The sequence below is a fragment of the Lissotriton helveticus genome, chromosome 2_1 (genome assembly GCF_964261635.1).
Source record: "Lissotriton helveticus chromosome 2_1, aLisHel1.1, whole genome shotgun sequence".
Lineage (NCBI taxonomy): Eukaryota > Metazoa > Chordata > Amphibia > Caudata > Salamandridae > Lissotriton > Lissotriton helveticus.
This window is the reverse complement of record NC_136059.1, coordinates 1,016,875,586-1,016,893,150: the sequence shown is the minus strand read 5'-3', so window position 1 is coordinate 1,016,893,150 and position 17,565 is coordinate 1,016,875,586. Positions and strand designations below refer to the sequence as shown.

The 17,565-nt window shown below is 44.6% G+C and overlaps 1 protein-coding gene across 2 annotated transcripts in view; it reads left to right on the top strand.

The window, feature by feature from the left end:
• Positions 1–17,565, top strand: part of TRPM6 (transient receptor potential cation channel subfamily M member 6) — a 730,325-nt gene that overhangs the window by 442,027 nt on the left and 270,733 nt on the right. For both annotated transcript variants that reach the window (XR_013607100.1, XM_078675782.1), the window contains exons 18-20: positions 5,815–5,970; positions 9,119–9,259; positions 11,063–11,191. Coding sequence is in view for 1 of the 2 variants with exons in the window: in XM_078675782.1 (XP_078531908.1) it covers positions 5,815–5,970; positions 9,119–9,259; positions 11,063–11,191 (426 nt within the window). In the remaining variant the exon portion in view is untranslated. The remainder of the gene's footprint in view (positions 1–5,814; positions 5,971–9,118; positions 9,260–11,062; positions 11,192–17,565) is intronic.

Sequence of the window (17,565 nt, the reverse complement as noted above, 5' to 3'; positions counted from 1 at the left end):
ATGCACACTCACTCACACCCATGTATTCACACGCACACGCACACACACACACACCCATTCACAACACTCACTCACAAATACACATATACCAAACATTTAAAAACACAAAACTTACTGACTGCAGCGTCTCAGGGAGGGAAGCCTGGGGTCCAGAATGGTTGGGACCTCCACCTCCTCTCATTGGCTGATCTTAGGTCAGCCAATGAGAAGAGGGGCATTCCATTTCTTGTCATGGAGTGGGATGTGATCAGTGGAACTGCTGACCCCACCCCACATTATGATGCACTGTCACTGATAGACCCTCCTCCCTGGGCACTTCTAGACTTGGAACGGAGGTACCCTGGTCTGAGGCCATCATTGGCGCAGAGACATTTTAAGGCATGGGCAAAGTGGGCTTTGACCCAAGGACCCAGCCTTTCATAGGGCCCCATGAAAGAGCAAGCAATATTCTGCAGAGAGTCTTGCCCTGATTACATTGAATAATTCTTAAACAGATTGTTTTAAATATTGTTTTTCTTTCATTTGTTTTGAATGCAGGTGATGTTGTATGCTGGTCTATTACAGGCATTTTGCAGATAAATGTTGTGTTTATGTTTCATGCAACACTCATAAAAAAGTTTCTTTTAGATCATAACAGGACCTCATATGCAATAAATAGAAGAGTGTCACAGATATTATTTGCAGTAATATTACTGAGCTGCTGCTATATTACAAATATGAGAATTTGGACCAGTGTTTCAGTGCACTGTCAGTGACCTGGCCAAAGAGTGCTTCAAAGAGCTCAAACTGGATCATAAATTCAGAGATGTTCAGAACAAGGGCCCCCCAAATATGTTTGGCCCAGGGCCCCATAAATCCTTAAGATGTTCCTGCATTAACGCTCCCCCTCATCATGAGGGGATGTCCTTTGCCCAGCTGAGGACGCCATGCCCACTGGACTGTAACATTTTCAGCTCAGAAAAGTTCAGCTCGGACAGTCCTCTTAGTTATCTTTACAAATATACAGTTGATAAAGGAACATTATTTTGTATTGTGGTAGCTAGTTTAAGGTAGTACATAATGTAACACTGAGTCTGTACAAACCCTAACAAATTATCTAAAAATAGGAGACTAAGGAGGTTATTTAGAGCTGGGAGGAAACAGGGTAGCTGACAAAAATCAGCTGTCCAGACCACCAGCCTTCCTGTTTCTTTGCCTCATTTAGAGCCGCGGGAGCCTCTTGGTTCCAATAGTAGACTGTCAGTTGGCTCCGCTTCTGGGAATGCTTTGCTGGCTGCCACAGGGACACAGGCGTAATTAGTACTGAGTGGCTTGTACTAAATAGGACCCTGGAAAATCCACAATTCCTCCCACAGTATGGGGGAAAAACATGGTCTCAGGTCATTGCTATTTTGTTTTGCGGAAACTAACCCCAGCCATCATGACATGGTGTTGCGCCTCGAATTGCAGTTTTTATTTAAATGACTCTAAACCGTCTTTATAATTTGTTGTTTGTGCTATGCAGGAGCAACATGTATAATGGTGTATTACATTGGTCTTGAGTCATTCCAGATTTTCACAATATTCACCGACTATGTAGATGATTCACATTTAAATGTATTATATCTACAAGTGTCATGTGGATATTCTAATGTTGTGGCATTCAATCAATCAATCATGGATTAGTGAAGCGCGCTATTCACATGTGAGGGTCTGAAGGAGCTCGGGGGGAGGTTGTGTAGCTCTGACTAACCCAAAAAGCTAGGTCTTGAGGCTCTTCCTAAAGATATGCAGAGTCGGGGAACGTCTGATGTTGAGCGGTAGTTCGTTCGAGGTCTTTGCTGTGATGTAGGAGTAGACTCTTTCACCCTCTCTGGCTCTGCGGATGCGGGGGGTTTCGACGAGGTCGGCAGAGCGGAGGCTTCTCTTGGGTGCGTGGAAGGAGACTCTTTCGCTGAGGTTTTGGGGTCGGGTATTGTGGAGGGATTTGTAGGCATGAGTGAGTAGCTTGAAGGTTACTCTCTTCTCGACGGGGAGCCAGTCGTAGGTGCTGGGTGATGTGGTCATGTTGTGGGATGACTAGGATGAGTCTGGTAGCGGTGTTCTGGATGGTGTGGAGTTTTTGGAGCAAGGATTTGTTGATTCCAGTGTAGAGGACATTTCCAAAGTCCAATCTGCTGGTTATGAGTGCATGGGTGACGGTCTTTCTAGATTCGGGGGAACCCTTTGAAGGTCTTGCGGAGGACACGGAGAGTGTTGAAGCACATGGAGGAGACGACGTTGATCTGTCGGGTCATGGTGAGGGCGGAGTCAAGTATGATGCAGAGGTTCTGGGCATGGTCCGTGGGTGTGAGGGGGTTGCCGAGGGCAGTGGGCCACCAGGTGTTGACCCATGTGGAGAGGGTGGGTCCGAGCATGAGGACTTCTGTCTTCTCCGAGTTGAGCGTCAGGCAGCTGCTGCTCACCCAGGATGCGCTGTCTTTCATTCCTTCCTAGGAGCTGAGTCTGTTAGTGTTGGGTTCCTTTGTGATGAAGAGGATGAGCTGGGTGACATTGGTGTAGGGTACTATGCTGAGTCCATGCTGGCTGCCTATGGTGATGAGGGGGGCCATGTAGATGTTGAAGAGCCTGGGGCTGAGCGAAGATCCTTGGGGTACTCCGCAGCTGATCTCAGTGGGTTTGGAGAGGAAGGGCGGGAGTTTGATTCTTTGGGTTCGGCCGGTGAGAAAAGAGCGGATCCAGTCGAGGGCCCACATGCCGGTGGCGTGGAGTCTGGTGTTGAGTGTGCGGTGCGAGATGGTGTCGAAGGCTGCAGAGAGGTATAGTAGGATGAGAGCCGCCGTGCGGACCTGGTTTAGGAGAGTGCGGATGTCGTCTGTGGCGGCGAGGAGGGTGGTCTCGGTGCTGTGGTTGGTGCAGAATCCAGATTGGGAAGAGTCGAGGATGGAGCTGTGTTCAATGAAGTTTGTGAGCTGGATGTTTGTGATCTTCTCAGTTACTTTGGCTGCAAAGGGGGAGGAGTGAGATGGGTCTGTTGTTTTTTATGTCTGTTGGGTCTGCAGAGGGCTTCTTGTGGAGGGGCTTGACTTCTGCATGTTTCCAGTCATTGGGGAATGTGGCGGTTTGGAAGGTCGAGTTGATGGTGTGTTTTAGTTCGAGTGCTATGGCGGCTGCAGCTCTGTGGAAGATGTGTGGCGGGCAGGGGTCTTTGGGGTCTCCTGAATGAATGCTCTGCATGGTCGTGGCAGTGTCTTCTGTGGTGACTGGGGTCCAGTCTGAGATGGTAGGCTGACTGGCGTTACTGGAGGTAGGTGTGATTTTGGTGTCTAGTATCTGTTTGTTGAAGTTGTGGTAGAGGGACTCGATCTTGAGATGGAAGTAGGAGCTGGGTTTGTTGCAGAGGTCCTGGAAGGGCTCGATGTCTGAGGCTTCGCTGGGGGGTTTGGTGAATTCCTGTATGATGCTGAAGAGTTCCTTTGATTTGCTGGAGTTGGCAAGGATCTTGTCCTGGATGAAGTTCCTTTTGGTAGATTTGAAGCGTTTATGGTATTCTGTCATGGTGTTCTTGTAGCTGGTCCGTGCTTTTGGGATTTTGCTGTTTCTTCATACTTTCTCGAGACGTCTGCAGGTGCGGTTAAATTTTCAGAGGTCGGTGGAGAAGCAGGTGGCTTTCATGGGGTGCTGTCTGTTGAAGTTATGGAGGGGGCGAGCTTGTGTGCGTAGTCGGTGATCCATCTGTGTAGTTTGTTGGCTGCAGAGTTGACTTTGGTTGTGGCGGGAGGGAGTGTGTGGTTGAGGGTGGAGTTGAGGTGCTCTTCAATGACCTTGCTCCAATTCCTGCGCAGAGGGCATGATGTAGGTTTGTGAGCGGTGGGTTTAGTGAATGAGAAGTGTACGCAGTGGTGGTCCATCCAGAGGGGTTGCGTAGTGTGGCTGAAGTGGATGTTGTTTCCTCCTGCGCAGATAGGGTCGAGGGTGTGTCCTGCCTTGTGGGTGGCGGTAGTGACGAGCTGCTTTAGTCTGATGTTGGCGAGGTTGCCTAGGAACGCAGGGAGTTGGGGTCGCTGAGGTTGTTGTGGTGGAAGTTCAGTTCTCCGAGCAGTATGAAGTTCATGGGGCACAATGAGGTCAGTGATGGTTGTGGCGAATGCACATTATGGTCCAGGAGATCTGTAGGCGAGGGTGCCACATATGGTCATTCTGTATCTGGAAGTGGAGATGTTCCGTGGCGGATGAGGAGTCATTCCCTCTGGATGTGGTGAGTCGGAGGGAGTTCTTGTGTACGATGTTGAGTCCTCCTCCCGGGTGGTTGAGGCGGTCCTTCCTCTGGATCTAGTATCCGTCGGAGATGGCGGTAATGATGTCGGGGGCGGAGGTGGCGTTGGTCCACGTTTCTGTGAGGAAGGTGTCATCTGGCGACAGGGTGTCGAAGAGGTCCCAGATTTTTACTGCGTGTCTGGGCAGGGAGTGACATTTGTGGAACTCAGGGGTTTGTGTGCACTGGCGTCCGGTGGGTGGGCGGTAGCCATGGGGATCTGGAGGTGGGTAAAGGTGCGACAGCAGTGTCAACAGGAGAACTGACCATGGTTGGTATTTGACTTCGACTGCTGGCAGTTGTTTCTTCTGAGGTTGAGTGCGGGAAGGGCAGCTAAGTCATAGCAGTGGGAGGTCAGAGAACCAGGGTCCCTGGCACTGTTCGCGGTCGAGTCGCGAATGGGCGCAGATGGGCTTGCCTTTGGCGTGTCTTCAGTGCGCCAGTAGCACGCCTGCTGCGAAACCACACAGCAGGCGCCATTAAGTGGGGAGGGAGCACAGCTGGGAAGCAGGAGCGGGAACCGGTAGGGGGGAGGGGCCGGGCGGCAGCAGCGGCGGGAAGGGGAGCGACAGGCGAAAAACTGTCAAAATATGGAAAAACACCAGTGAAAGCAGCAACAGAAACAGAGAAGAGGCACAGACAGAACAAAAAGGCACACATAGACCAAAAAGGTAACAGACAGACAAAGGCAGAAATAGACAAAAGAACAGGCACAAATAGACAAAAAGCTGAAAAACAACAGAAAGGCTGGCAGAGCGGACCAGCAGAAGAGCAAGGCTCTCCCAGTGGACCACCAGGAATGAGGCGCAGACAGAAGCTTTCGGGTGGAGGAGGGCCTCGAACACCTACCTGCAACCAGAGAGGTGCTGTGGGCAGCGGCGCAACAATGGAGCAGCACAAGGAGAGAGTAGAGTTCCCTGATCAGGAGGTCAGAGATCTTGCTCAACCTGTCACGCAGTTGCCACCATTAAGTAGGGGACGGGGAGGGAGCGTAGCTGGGAGGCAGGAACAGAAACCGGCAGGGGCAGCGGGGGAAGGAGGGGCGGGAAGGGGAGCAAAAGGCGAAAAATTGGCAAAATATGGAAAACCAACAGTGAAAGCGGCACAGACAGAACAAAAAGGCACAAATAGACCAACAAGGCAACAGACAGACAAAGGCACAAATAGACAAAGAACAGGCACAAATAAACAAAGAGCAGAAAAACAACAGAAAAGCTGGCAGACCAGACCGGCAGAAGAGCACGGCTCTCCCACTGGACTACCAGGAATGGCGCGCAGGCAAGAGCCTGCGGGTGGAGGAGGGCCACAAACACCTACCTGCAACCAGAGAGGAGCTGAGGGCAGCGGCGCAACAACTGAGCTGCATGAGGAGAGAGAAGGGTTCCCTGATCAGGAGGTTAGAGGTCTGGCATTGCTTAGTCTGAGACTATTTTTGACATCCTGAGTGTTTTGTATTTGAAACTTGGGAAACCTTCACTATACTTCTGTTTGCTTAACAAATGTTATTATTTTTTTTAAAGGTGATTGTCTGTATTCTTCTTCCACCCTCCATCTTAATGTTGGAATTTAAGAGCAAAGCCGAAATGTCTCATATACCCCAATCACAGGACTTCCATCAATTCACTCGGCTTTATGTGGACTCGAACCTCAGCAACACTAAAGATGAACTGTCTCTGGTTAGTAAGATATGGCATGTCACTTTTTTTTCTAAAGCCTACAGTGTGCACCAATTCAGAAATTATTGAGTTTGCAACCGCGCACATATTTGCAGGTGTACGAATACTCTCATTGGTTGATGTCTTTTTTTTGCTAAATGAATGCTATAAAATTGATTTACTGATTTATGTCAGTTCTCCCTTCCCACTGGGCTCTACATGGCATGTATTAAGGGAAATTGAAAGCGGTATGAAGATCCTAAATAGGAGTAAAATTGCTAGCATTCATTAATTGTACCGACTGGGAATAGCGCTTTTCATTCTAAACCTTCCAAAATATAGACCTTTTTTTTTTTTTTTTACAACTTATTGTACTAAATTGTAGAGGGAGAACAATGATCCACATAAATTTTTTGGGAAACTACACATTTTTTTAAACAGATTGTATTTATGCTAAATCAATGGGAACCTGGTTAAGGAATTGCACTTGTCCATGTAAGTAATTTAGATAAAAAATAAATATTCAGTACTTTTCTTTCAAGGCAAGCTCATCTTTGACTAAAAGTATTTAAACATTGTTTAAATAGACAGCAAGCTTACCTGAAACAGAAACAAAAGCAATAAACCGTAACATCATGAGAAAATATGCCGCCTTCCAATTTTATTTTTTATATTTTCCAAACACTCTGATGCATTCACTTTTCCATAAAAATGTTAAAAGACTAAATTGCAAATTCTTAAATACGCAAGCTAGGGGTTAAAACATGAAACACAGATGTATCCTGGGTATGCCCGCCACATCAGATATATAGCATACCATGTTATAATTAAATAATTACATTTGTATTTAATAAAATAAACATTAGTTCTAATAATGTAATTGGTATCTATGGAATGCCAAACACCTATATATTTTTTCTTTGGACTCAAACGAAAGCTGGTGTCTTTAAACATAGGAGTAAACATACAGAGTTAAGAAATTCACATATTGATTAAGGTAGCATCTGCATAGATGAACAATTGAATAATATCAACATTGAAATCAACTGTTTTAATGTGGTTATTTTTTTCTAATACAACTTAAGCAGAAACCGTGCTATATTTAAGGTATGGCTTGCTATCTTTCACTCCTATCATCTATCATCTTTAGATTCCCACCTAGCTCTACTAGTAAATTGATGGAACTTAAGGGAAGAGAGACTCTCTGTGAGAAAAGGACTGAAGGGAGTGAACTCTAATGAACTTAGCATCAATAGTGCTACTTCTTCCATCATCCTATGTGATAATAAAGGTTCTAAATCAAATTTATCTTCCAAACTGATTAATGTTCAATATCCTGCAAAACGCCAATTGGAGATTTTTACTTTGATCTTTCACACCTCTTATTATTTTCTTTTCGGAAACCTGGCTCCATGAAGCCTCTAGCCCCCACCATTCTCCACTATTTCTTAAGGTCATTCTTTCCTTTTTTTGTAATAGAAATGACTTTTTCTTTCTTTGCAATCTACCTCTTGGATTGCATTCCTATCATACCACCGGCCAGTAGTTGTAGGCAAGAGTATGTGGAATTCTAGGTGAAAATAAAAATATTTAAACTATAACTGGCCAATCCAGAGAGTGTGAAAATGATTGTTCCCTCCTTGCGGCAGATATGCAGTAATCTAGCACTTTTTTACAGTAAGATCAAGGTCCTACACAATAGTAGGAGGCTATTCATCTTCTACTTCCCTGTTTTTGGAATCTCTCCGATTGACTTCTGGACCCTTTTTACGAAATCAGGTTCTCCAGAAGATATTAGGACTTGATATCGCTCTTACAACCATTCTGACCTCCTCCACCTCTTCTCTTCCTCAGCGTCCACTTCAGTGGGAGTTTCTGTCCCTACTGGTAATTCTTGCTTTCTGAGATCCAGATCTGGGAATTCTCGTTTTCTGTCCACACATCCTTTCTTTGGAACCCCTTCCTTTTTAAAATGTGTGCTACACAGGATCACTCCAACTTTAGGAGGGTTTTGAAACCTCATTCATTTTAGCACCCAACAGCAATCGTTTGAGTTTTACAAGCTTTCTCACTCGCTCATTCACTTCTAGATATAAAATAAATATTAAAGGATGAAGAGGGCAGCCTACGTTCGCTTAAACATTGTCACAAAATGTTCAGACAACCATATTCACTTGCAGCCACTGGATATCTTAATTCTTCCTGTTCTTTTAGCTGGGCTCAGCTGCACTGCATATCTAAAACAAAAGATAATGTGTAACTTGTAGTTTTTCACCATTAAAGTTCGAAAACTACTATATCTAGTATGACATATGATACACCGTGTGACAGTCACTGTTAACTAACAGTAATTCCACTGCTGGAAATTTCCACATGGAATTCAACCTAACCTGCAATCAGGTCCTTTGTGGTAGTCAATATTCTGCCACTTGGTGCAGGTTGATATCAAAAACTCGATGTTATGAAAAAATACTACAGGGCAATAATCCGCAATGGGGAGAGAGAAGAGCACTTATCACTCCCTGTTATCAATAATCAGAACTCCAGTGACATGTTGGTAGTAACAATGGACATGTCCGGTAAATGTGGCCCAGTTATGATTGACATGCCACCAACCTCACGCACGCACTCACGCAGGCAGGCACGCACTCTCTCTCCCTCCTGAGATAAAACCCTTGACTGCAATCCATGTGAATTACCACCACTGACAGTGGCTTGTTTTCATGAGGTCTTGGGTGGCAGGAGTGCTCACGAACAAAAGATTATCTGTCCCTCATGCAGTGTTACTGCAGCAATGCTGTGAATGCCCGTGTTGTGGTCTTTGGAAAAAACGTTGCTGGTGTTGCTGGTGTGTGTGGTTTAACAGCCGGTGGCATATAATTGCATCTCGTGGCATCTTTTGCCAGTAGCATTCTGCCCATGGCAATATTCTTAGGGCTTCTTGTTGCGATCATTAAGTAGCACTAACGAGAATAGATGACTCAGGCCGCGGTAGAAAGACCACTGTGGCGCAGCAGTTAATCGTTAACCACGGGCAGCCTAGCTTGTTGGGGTCCTGTATGTCTGAAGTAGTTGGTTCTGGGTATTACGCAGTGAAGTATCCTCACATCCGTGTGTGCCAATAATTTGTTTTTAATAAGCGTTTAAAAGAAACACTTTGTTCCCACAGGGTTATGATGAAGAAAAAGGATGCGAAACATCGGCTGAAAGTCAAAACCGCAGCCCTGGAGGCGGGCATGGAAGCCTTCCTTTGTCCAGGAAAGCCTATGAATTTTACAACGCCCCCATCGTGAAGTTCTGGTTCCACACCGTGAGTTTTATTTTATTTTATTTTATTTATTTATTTATTTTGAAGGTTTTATATAGTGCGAACCAGACTCTTGCGAGTATCAGAGCGCTTTACATGACAGGTAGAAATATATACAGAATATATAACGATATAATGAGTCACACAATAATTAAGTACTAGATACATCTAGAACAAGACAAGGCGGTGCGAAGCTAGTGCAAAATGGCAAAGATATAATCGAAGGAAGAATATAAGCGAGGAAATGCAAGTAATAAAGTACAGCGAATAGAACAGCAAGTTCACGTGGATTGAGCCATGAGGATAGCTTTTACTTCTCTTTTGAAGGAAGCCGGGGAAGGGTTCATTCTAGTTTCACTGGGTAGAGCTTTCCAAATCCTTGGAGCCATACCGGAGAAGGACCGGTTGTACGTTTTTTTCTTGGCAAATCGCTGAGGTTGTAGGAGAAGAGTCTTGGCACTTCTGGAAGCTCTGCTGCCCGCTGAGAGCACCAGTTTCTGAGCTAGGTATTGTGGGGTGTTGTGGTAGAGAGCCTTATGAGTCATACAAGCGATTTTTAAATGAATTCTGCCTTCAAACTGTCGCCAGTAGAGGGCTCTCAGGTCTGGGGAAATGTGGGTGTTTCTCTTAGAGCCTGTAATGAATTTTGCAGCTGAGTTGATCGTGGCTGTTAGTGGGGCTGTCGAAGACCTCGGGAGTCCGCATAAGGTTACTGCTCCATATTCCAAACGAGGGATAACTAAGGCTTGAACAGCTTGTTTGAAATCAAAGGTGGGCAGATAAGGTTTCAGATTTCATAGGGTCTTTAGGTGGAAGTTGGCTTCCTTAGTTGAGGCACTGATGTGTTTCAGCATTTTGAGGTTATTGTCCAGCGTTACCCCAAGAGATTTTGCTGAGACGACTATGAGCTATGAGCGGTTGTCCATTGAGAGTTGTTAGATGCTTCAACCAATCTGTGATAGTTTGAGTTTTGTTAGGGGGGGCGATTACAAGGAATTCCGTTTTGAGGGAGTTAAGTTTCAAGTGGTTTTCGGCCAGCCAGATTTGGGTTTTTTGTAGAGTGGAATTGAGTGATTTGATGTCTTCCAGAGAGTGAATTTTGATGTAGATTTGGGTATCGCCAGCACACATGCGGAATTGTATATTGGAAAGGATGAGAAGATAGGTGAGGGGTTCCATGAAAAGGTTGAAAAGGGTGGGAGAGAGGGAGGAGCCTTGAGGAACTCCCAGCGTGACAGACGAGGGGAAGTACAGGGATTGGTTGACCTTGAATCTTTGGGATCTGTTTTGAAGGAAGGAGGCGAACCAGTTAAAAACACTTCCAGATAAACCCATTCTGTGTTTCAAGAGATTCAGCAGGTTGTCGTGTTTGACGGTGTCAAATGCTGATGACAGGTCGAGTAGGATTAACAGACAAGCTTCGTTTTGGACGAGGATTTTTAGAGCGTCATCTAATACATGTGTCATGGCTGACTCTGTGCTGTGACCAGCTCTGAAACCAGATTGAAATTGGTTCAGGAGGTTGAAGCGATCAATGTGACAGTGTGGGAATCCGAGGGGGGGCAGGGAGCGCCAAAAAAGACAGTCACACCGGACTCCACCAGCGCTAAAGCCCGCCCTGTCACCAAGGACACGTAAATGCGCCAGTCAGCAATGTTCTATGACCCAGCCTCTTGACTCGGCTACTCTGTGAAATAATGCAATGTGTGTCCACCACTCACTCGCAGGGTTAATTAAAGAGAAACATGCAGAGTGAAATACTCCTGCCATGATATGTACATGTGACATGCTGTGTGTGTTTCGCAGATGGCGTACCTGGTGTTCCTGATGCTGTTTACATACACAGTGCTTGTAAAGATGGAGCCCCGGCCCACGGTACAAGAGTGGTGTGTCATTGTCTACATTTTCACCACAGCTATCGAGAAAATCCGCGAGGTATGCCCTAGATGTGTTTTTACTGTTTACTCTTGTTTACAGACAGCTCACTAATATGCTGTTTTTCCGAAGACAATTGAATACAGCATGCTACACATATATTGCAGTGTTGGTCCCTTGCTTTGAATGGTTTTGTCAGAAAATATAAATATTTGGCCAAATATTGTTTACTGAGCATGCTTGCTACCTATAAATCTAATTACATTATACACCTCAGTTTCGAATTTCTGATTGCCATACCATCATTCGAACCTGGAACCGTGACAGCCTATAACTTTAGCTATCTCCATACACTACTAAAGAAGTCTGATAACAAGAGCACTCTCCATGGTCACTAATAGCTGGATCACAACATGTTTTGACTTGTGCTGTTTCATGTCTTGCTGGTCAGTTAAAGCATCACTTGCTCCCAAAGACCTTTAGCCTCATATTGTGAAAACAGGTTTCTGGAGGTGGTAATGTGTGACGTTTGTGCATATTTTTGTGTGGCTTATGGTTGTGGTGGTGGTCTGTTCTGTTGTTTTTGTTCTGCTTTGTGTTCGTGCTGCATTATTACAATATGATTTTGTTGTGTTGTACTGTCATTGTGTTATTGTGTTTTGTTTTGACTTTTTTGTGATGTGCACTGTTATGTTTCAGTTGTGTTGCTATGTTGCTTAGTGTAGGCTCTTGTTATGTTCTGATGTTTTTTCAGAAATGTCTCTAATGCTGGTACCTTTGAAGCCAAAAGTAGCACATGCCTTGAAAGTCCCTGTGACAAGCAACCATTTACCACTGCCAAAAGTGGTAAAATAGCGTTGCTTCAGCTCTTCAACTACTGAAGACCACAGTCAGCCCAGAAATGTGGCAGAGACCGTCTTACCCTAGTGCCTCTGTGCTCACTCTATGTGATACAGCTGTGCTTGACATCCCTGCTCACAGTGCTTACCCCATAATCATTAGTATTCTCTATAGCAACCCCAAAAGTAATCTCATGCAATTACATTATACAGCGCATGGCTCCAATTTAGGGCTTTTCTTCTCTTAGTGACTCTAATTTATACTTATTTGCTAATATGTGCTAATGTGTAATCCCTTATACACATCTCAAGCAATCAGTCCATCTCCTCGATCCAACAATCCGAACCTTCTGATCACTCATCAAACATATGTATTTATACCAGTTAACATAATTATGATCCAATAAGAAATGTTGTTTTACAGTAAATGCAGTAATAAAAGTAGATTCACAGATTAAATATCACAGTGCAAAAGTCATATCCCATATTGTTACCATGCTAGAAGTGATCAACATGATAATCTTAATCTTCACTGCTTTAACTAGGGTCTTTGCTATACAAATGTGTTCTGGCTCTCCTTTAATATCTCTTGTTAGAAATGGGATTCCTGGTTGGCTGAGTTATGCACCCAGGCCAGGCAGGCACCACCAATCTAGTCAGGGTAAGCTAAGCACATGCTAAAAGATAACCTGTGCTCACCCTCTTGTAGCTTGGCATAGAACAGTCAGGCTTATCTAAAGAGGCAATGGGTAAAGTATTTGTGCATCACACACACACACAGTAAAACAATGAATACAACACAAAAAATGCTCCAAAAAGGTTAGTATTGTATTATGAACTAAACAAGACTAAAATGACAAAATTCCAATGTAAAGAAGTTAAGATATTGAATTTTAAAAGAACAAATGCAGTAAGGCTCTTAGAAGCAAGTAACGCTAAAAAGGTTACTTTAGGTCCCGCTGGACTGGGGCAAAGTCAAAATACGGACTGACCTTGTGGAAGCGCATGCTGGCTACAGGTCGCAACTGGCCCCGGTGGACAAAGTACCTTTCCTATTTGCAAGCAACGAGATGCGTCGATCTTCTCCATGCAGTGAGGGCGATACATCAGTTGCGAGGGAGGGTGCAGGAGTCGAGAGGCGTCCAGCGATGTGCCGGTTTCTACCATGCAGCTGAGGGGATATGTCGATCTCACCAAGCTGCAGAGACAGAAATATGCTGTCCGATGCGTTGATCTCTAGAGTCAAAGCGCTGGTTCCGATGCCATGCACTGATTTTTCACCTGCTACCAGTTCGATGCTCCGGTTCTGCTACCAGCATTCAGGAAATGTGTTGAAATCCATGTTGCAGGAATCTGGGCCACTTTATGTGAGCCAGGCACAAGAGCTGGGGTAGAGACTTTGATATACCTGAGTCTCTAGCAACAGGTGTCAAGCAAACAAGCCCTTGGAGATCACTTGGAGGGAAGGCCGAGTCCAGCTCTCCTTCAGCAGAGTCAGAGAGCAGCAGGCAGCAGGGCAACCCAAGAGAAAAACAGACCTTCCAAGTATGCAGTCCAAAGATTAGTCAAGTCAAGTCAAGTCAAAAGATCTTTATTCGGATTATAAAACATCCATAAAAGTACATATCAAGCACAGCAAAGGTAATAACACAGTCATAGAAGATAAAATATAGACAAATAACAGCTTACAAAAGTACAAATTCATAGCAATGGATAGCTTTGTCATGTGCAAAGAGGCAACCACTAGTGCAAAATATGCAATGTGCAAAGAGCGCATAGTGCACATTTCTCAATCAATGAGCAGAGTAGCACGGGACCGGACAACTGCTTTGAGGAAGCAGCTCACTCTAAAAATTACTTCATCCGAGTTTAACATCAATAAATCTTTAAAAGCTAATTTAAAATCCATCAAAGCATTCTTTCTACAATACGGTATTAAATAGTGCTTAGTGTACATTCTATAAAAAACATAAAAAAGGTAAAATGGAGCAGACTTTGTTTTCCACCAAGGTTACAGGGACAGCTTAATTTTTCCACATGTTTATTGAAGCCTATCGGGAAGCAGAGTAGATTAATGATGCTCCCGTCCCTGAACCGAAATAACAGGCTCCTGTTCCACCTGCCTAGCTTTTTACGGAGATAACCCTGGGGCAAAGCATAAGGCCTGTCACATGGCTCCAGAAGGGAAATGTACCTTATTGTGGTCAACTTTGCAAAGTCGCACTTTTCCCTCTCTTTACGATAAAAATCATACAAAGCCCTTTTCATTAAATTCTTGTGTGTGCAATCAATCAATTGGGGGGAGGTAAAAAGATGCCCCTGCCCCACGCTTGATAAGCTTTTTCCACAGCCCTAAACCATGGTATAAGATTGGCCCTCTCACATTTTAAACAATCCGAAATAATGTCACAGGACAAAAAGGCAGCAGAGTTCCTCCAAATTTTTATCCAAAAAAGGGCAGGTCTGGATCTTATGAAATCCTCTATATAATGGAGATTTAATTCCCTGTGACACACATAAGTTGGGGCTGTAATAACCCCCCCAGAACCTTCCGACAGAATCTATTTTCTTTGATCTGTGATTGGGTACAATTCGAATAACCCCACACCTCAGCACCATAGGTTCCTGTGGGTAAACATTGTGTTCTATAAATTTGTAACAATGATGTAATCACATCTGCCTGGTTGGGTTGGCGGAGGGAGATTATAGAGGTTATAGCTTTGCCCAATTTGCTACTTCCCTGAGCAACATGAGGCTGCCAGGATCCAGTATTGGAGAACAACAAGCCAAGGTAGGGAAAAGTGCAAGTGCTTTTTAAAATGTTGTCCCCCGACAGAATCTGGGTTATTTTATAACTTTTTGGGCCACATGTCATTATAAATGATTTCTTAAAGTTAGTACATAGGCCCAAGTCTGCCATGTATGTGACAAAGCCAGAAATTAAAATACGCAACGCATTGGGTGTGCGGCCCATAAGGACCGCATCATCCGCATAAAGAAGTGCGGGGACGGGTTTACCATTTACTTGCGGAACATCGTTAGTTAGATTACTCAAAGAATTACTCAATTCATTTATGTACAAGATAAAAAGCAGGGGGGCCAAGACACAACCCTGTCTGACCCCCCTGCCAATTAAAATATCATTAGAAACTTCGCCGTCATTGTTAATGCGAACGAGGGCTTTCAAATTGCTATGAAGATGGGCCAAAAAATAAACTAGAGATTCATCCAAACCATAATTCAACAGGACTGACCATAGACGGGAGCGATTTACAAAATCAAAGGCAGAACTTAAATCCATAAACCCAAAATATAAAGGGGATTTTTTAGCAATTGTATATTTAGCCATGAGCAGATTTAAATTTAGGCATTGCTCCACCGTTCCCACTTTACTTCTGAAACCTAACTGGCACGGGTGTAAAATGGTATTTTCCTCCGCCCAGGTTCTAATTCTGTTAAAAAGGACCCTGCCTAGAACCTTTAACGTATTATCGATTAAAGATATCGGGCGGTAACAGCCAGGGTCGAGTCTGTCGACTTTTTTGAAAATTGGCACAATGGTACTATAAGACCATGTTACCAGGACAGGGGTATGGGATAGATTATTAAAAATGTTACATAGTAGGGGTGCCCAAAAATCAGGTTCAGATTTGATTTGGTCGATGGATAAACCATCGGGTCCGGGGGCTTTATTCCCAGCGCTTTCTGTGATGGCATCCTCCACCTCCAACAACGTAATAGTCAAGGGCCTGGCTGGAAAAACGGTTTCTGTGGGGTTGCCAGAAGCATCATAGATCTTAGAAAAATGGTCAACCCACACATCCCCTGTTATGTTGCAATTTATAGGGGTGATGTTAGAGCCCAATGATCTCAGGTTTTTAACCGCCCTCCAAAACCCGGCTACATCTTTTAAAGCTGCTGTGCGAACAAGGGAGTCCCCGTGATCTTTTAGTAACTCATCAGATCTGATTCTTAAGGTGTGTTTGTATCTAGATCTCAGAGTCCTTACCAGGGACAAATCACGCGGTTCAGCTGTACGGGCGGCCCTAAGTGCCCGATTAGCTTTGGAGCATGAGGTGTTGAACCACCTTGGATTACTGTTGTTGTTAGCTAGGACAGGTTTGGAGATTTCCTTTTTTTATAGCCTTACATAATTCACAAAATGAATTAACGATATCAAGCCCAGGGTTGTCAATTGATAGGCAAACCAGTGCTAATGTCGGGTGTTTTTTAATGACTCGAGCTAAAACGCACTGGTTGTCTATCCCCTTCCAAACCACCCTTAACCTGTCGGTCGATGCCGTTAGGTTTTTTGCCCCAATTTCTCATTATTATAAAAGTTAATGAGACATAACTTTACCCTGCCGGTATATGTCAACGCCATGAAGTTTTTGTTATTTCTCTGCAATGGTTCGATTTTAGCTGCTGCAGTAATTTTAACCCAAATAGATAAACCCCCGCTGGGACGACCCATAGGCTGGGAAGGTACAATCAGGTTGTGGCAACTGTATCCTTCGTGAAGCAGAGAACTCGTGCACCAAGTTTCCTGCAACATTAGGACATCGAAATTGGTTACCCAATCAGTCCAGGCCTTAATTTTCATTTTCGCGTTGAGGCCTGCAATATTCCAACTCAAGAGAGACAAATCATCGGACAATATGGGGGAGAGGGAGCCCTGGACACCTGTTGTGGAGTCAGATGACGCCCGGGGCCTTCTGGGTGATTTGGGCAACATAGTAATAGGACAGATTGACAAATTTCCTACGGGATCATGCGTGTTAGTGTAATCACTAACTACAATGTGAGGTGAAATAACTGATGGTCAGTCCAGACTGCCCGTTTCAGCTAATGCAGTGTATCTATTGTAAAGTAAAAAAGGCGGTGGGGCTGAGCGAAATGGTCTTTGTGGGGGCCTATAGAAGTAACTCAAAGGCAATGGAGTAACAACAGTAGATAGACCCGGGTAGATATTGTTGTTGTTGAGTATAAATTTAGCAGTGCCAGGGCGCCTAAAATTAATAACAATACAATCCCCATTAAAGTTTTTGTATAGGGGCCAACCCAGCTCACCCGACGGGCAGACAAAATTTCATTTGCGATGTCATGACCTACCCCTTTATGTTTGGTCAGCCTGTCGATGCACTTGTTGTTCAACTGAACCCAGGACTCACCTTGTCCCTCCCTAAGCGGTGGGGCGCCTGCTAGGACTAGAACATAAGGGCAGGCGTCAGGGGTTAAATGGAGGGCAGGTTCCTGATGTTTTATGGGTCTGCTAACAACCGATTGTCCCTTGCCACCGTTGCTGCTACTAGTGGCCACAGGTTTCACAGTAGTTACAGTAGGGCCATCCTTCTGTGTATTACTAACTATAGTAGTAGTACGAGAGGGGCCAGCTGCTACGGAGGGAGTAGGCTGGGCTTTTGTGGCAGGTAGAATTTGCTCTACAATGTCGCATCTGGGTGTAGTGTTAAATATTGGTGTGCTGCTGATAGTTTTAGGCCCACCCTTGGATGTGAAACTACTGCTAATATTAGGCCCACCACACAAGAAGGCCTTACTAGCAGACTCTAGATCTTTCAAAATTCGATCACCCCT